This window comes from Colletotrichum karsti, assembly GCF_011947395.1.
Source record: "Colletotrichum karsti strain CkLH20 chromosome Unknown Scaffold58, whole genome shotgun sequence".
Taxonomy (NCBI): Eukaryota; Fungi; Ascomycota; class Sordariomycetes; order Glomerellales; family Glomerellaceae; genus Colletotrichum; species Colletotrichum karsti.
The window spans coordinates 253385-256642 of NW_024065958.1; the positions used below are offsets into that span (position 1 = coordinate 253385).

Sequence of the window (3258 nt, forward strand, 5' to 3'; positions counted from 1 at the left end):
GGCTTGTTTGCTGTGACTTTGTCGATCTTTTTTTCTTGCGAACTGGGTTCGAAACAGTCGTATCTTACAGGAATCTGAAGATGTGAGGGTTGGCGTTGAAGAGTCAGAGCGAACTGAGCCGCCGCAGAGAAAGGGAGCAATTTATTTACCTGTGCGTGCGACGCAGCACCCCGAGTTTGGAAGGAGGGAAGAAAAAAAGGCGAGAAACAACGGCGTGTCGGTGTCGGGTACATAGCGCAGGAGGTCATCGCTATGGCGGCATCGATGACGGAGAGCTGTCTCGAGCTCCGGCCTATCGGAGTCGTTGTATTTCTGATTGAATAGCGAACGGCAGGGGGGTCTTCGCACGGAATGGTGGGGTAGTTGGGGCTGCACCTGAAATGGCATGTACCTACGGTACCTAACCTACAGGGAAGGGATTACCACACGGCATCTACCTAACCTGGAACGCAACTATCTACCTCATCTATGTAGGTACCTAGGGAGGTAATGCTGCCACCTCCAATGGAACTGACGACCGCGTCAGTGTTGCTTGTGCGCTGCAGAAATCGTGTCTCACGTGGATCCCTGGCGTATTCTTTCTTGCTTTTTGCTCTTCATCTTTCCTGCCAGGCTAGGTATGGGACGTGACAACAGCGAGTTCGCATACCACTTGCATGGCATGGCGTGCTCGGGACTGTCGAGAGACTGTTGCACCTACGAACGTTAAAACCAAACAGCCAATGAAGCAAAAGCGATCAAAAAGATAAGGTCGTGCCTGGTCCCGGGTTCGAACCGGGATTACCGGAAGACAGATTGATTCCAGGCCGGTCAAGATTCGGCTGAGAATTCGTGTTAGTCAGTGAGCATCGGATTCTGCAGCGACAGAGCGAGCTTACAGCGATCACTACCTACCTAGGTACCTAGGTATGTATGTACGTGTCATCCATTGTGACGGGAAAAGAAGAGTGAGTGGAAAGGGACCAATAAGGTAGGCAAGCACCGTCGCTGGTGGTGGACCGCGACAGCCGCGCTACACGACGTGCAGCCCGTAGCCGAAGACGTGTGGATCTTACGAAACCATAAGGTGATTCATTCACCTTATGAAGACTACCCGCAGAAACTATAAGGTGAAGGAATCACCTTATGATGACCACACCCCGGGAATCCATATGGTGATGGATTCACCTTATGGACGCGGTTGATGTTATCCTTACATTGCTTGCTGCGACATCGCTCCCCCACGCCAGCATATGGACCTTACGAAACCATCAGGTGAATCAATCACCTTATGAAAGACCGGGCCCCGGGAAACCATAAGGTGAAGGAAACACCTGATGAGAAACTTTGGCGCAGTCCTTATCAGATCGTCTTGAGCAGGGCTATCGATGTCTTGGGGGAGTGAGAGTTCCATGAGACAGACTGCCCAGCAAAGCATACTGCGTACACTGGAACTCAACGAGAGCTTCCATTTACAGACGTAGATAACTCACCTGAAGCCTAAAACTCAAGTCAGGGACAAAAGACGGAAGGCCTTCCGAGTACCTACCTCACTTACCCCAGTATCGGTGATGAGCCTCTTCTCCGTGCTGGTCCAGTAGTCCCCCGCCGCCGCCGACGACCCGACCGACGGGATTGAACAGCGGGGACGGGGACCGCAACTGTGGCATGCGGGGAAGTGAAGTGTCGCAGATTGGCCACGGCTCAATGTTAGCTAATTCGCTCGAATCATTACGCCTTTCCTTATCGCCGCGCTTCTGGCCGCCGGCGACTCTCAGGTTCTCAACGCGGCCGTCACCTCAGCCATGGCCGCCCGACGTCGGAATTGGCCGCCTTCGCTTCGGGTCACCTAAAGGCCAGTGGGAGGTTCTCGGAGAAACAAGCCATGACTCCCCCACGACCTTTCATCTCTCCTCATCAGAGGGCGGTTTTTGGCACATTCTTTGACCACATATTTATAGGCACTATTGGCTCCCGGTGACTGTGTCGTGTTCACTTCTCTCCTCTCTCTTCTCTGAGCCTCTGTTACAAGTCTCTGATCGAACACGTCGAGTCTCATCCGAACCCCTCATTTACCCCTCCACCCCTCCGCCCCTCTCTCTCAACAGCAGCCCTCACCATGGCGAGTGAACAGGAGTACACTCTTGAGCAGGTCAAGTCGACCCGAATTGCCTCGGAGGAGATCGACCAGACCTTCCGCTCGAGCAGCATTGGTGAGTTATCTCGCTCCCCCGCCTGAGGTGCTCCGCAACCAGGACAAGAGCATGCATGAAAGAACCATTGCGAGTCCAAGACTGACACGGCACAGATCTCATCTCCGCTGCCCTGGGTGGGAAGATTCTGGCATTCTCGGATGAGTGGTTCGCTGAGGCATCCAATCTGTTGACGCCAACGCCTCCCATCAGGCAACCGGGTAAGATGGTCTACACCGGTGCCTGGTACGACGGCTGGGAAACAAGACGTCACAACACCGAACCTTTCGACTGGGTTGTCGTCCGCCTGGGCGTTGCTTCGGGAACCGTCGAGGGTATCGAGGTCGACACAGCCTTCTTCAGCGGCAATCACGCCCCCTCAATCTCGGTCGAGGGATGCTTCAACCTGAACGACGATGAGGTTGTCTCATGGAAAGGCGGCAGGGGACAGTGGGAGACCATTCTCGGCAACGAGGAGTGCGGGCCATCCAAGCGCTTCGCATGGAAGCTGGCCGAGCCTAAGCAGAAGCAGTACACTCACGTGCGTCTGAACATGTATCCCGACGGTGGTATCGCCAGATTCCGTCTCTTCGGACACGCCGTGCCTGTCTTCCCCGAGGACAAGGAGGCCATTTTCGACCTTGCGGCGGCACAGAACGGTGGTGTCGCCATTTCGTGTAGTGACCAGCACTTTGGAACCAAGGACAACCTCTTACTGCCGGGCCGCGGCAAGGACATGGGCGACGGATGGGAGACTGCGAGGTCGCGCGGCAAGGATCACGTGGATTGGACCATTGTCCGGCTCGGCGCGCCCGGCTACGTGCAGAACGTGGTGGTCGACACGGCGCACTTTCGCGGCAACTTCCCGCAGAAGGTCAAGATCGATGCTCTCGAGTGGAAGCAGAACGACGAGCCGGGAGCGGATGCCGAGGGCTGGGCCGAGATCGTGGCGCCGAGCAAGACGGGGCCGGATCAGGAGCACGACTTCCCCAGCGCGGTCAAGGACAAGGCCGTGACGCACGTGAAGATCACCATTATTCCGGACGGAGGTGTCAAGAGACTGCGTGTGTTTGGCAAGAGAGCGTGA

General features: G+C 55.7%; 1 protein-coding gene across 1 annotated transcript; it reads left to right on the forward strand.

Annotated features, from left to right (window-relative positions):
- Positions 1 to 2098: 2098 nt before the first annotated feature.
- On the forward strand, positions 2099 to 3258 carry CkaCkLH20_12404 (putative allantoicase; the record flags this gene model as incomplete). Its single annotated transcript, XM_038895117.1, has 2 exons — positions 2099 to 2192; positions 2288 to 3258. The coding sequence occupies 2 exons, from the start codon at positions 2099 to 2101 to the stop codon at positions 3256 to 3258; spliced, it is 1065 nt and encodes a 354-aa protein (XP_038739631.1).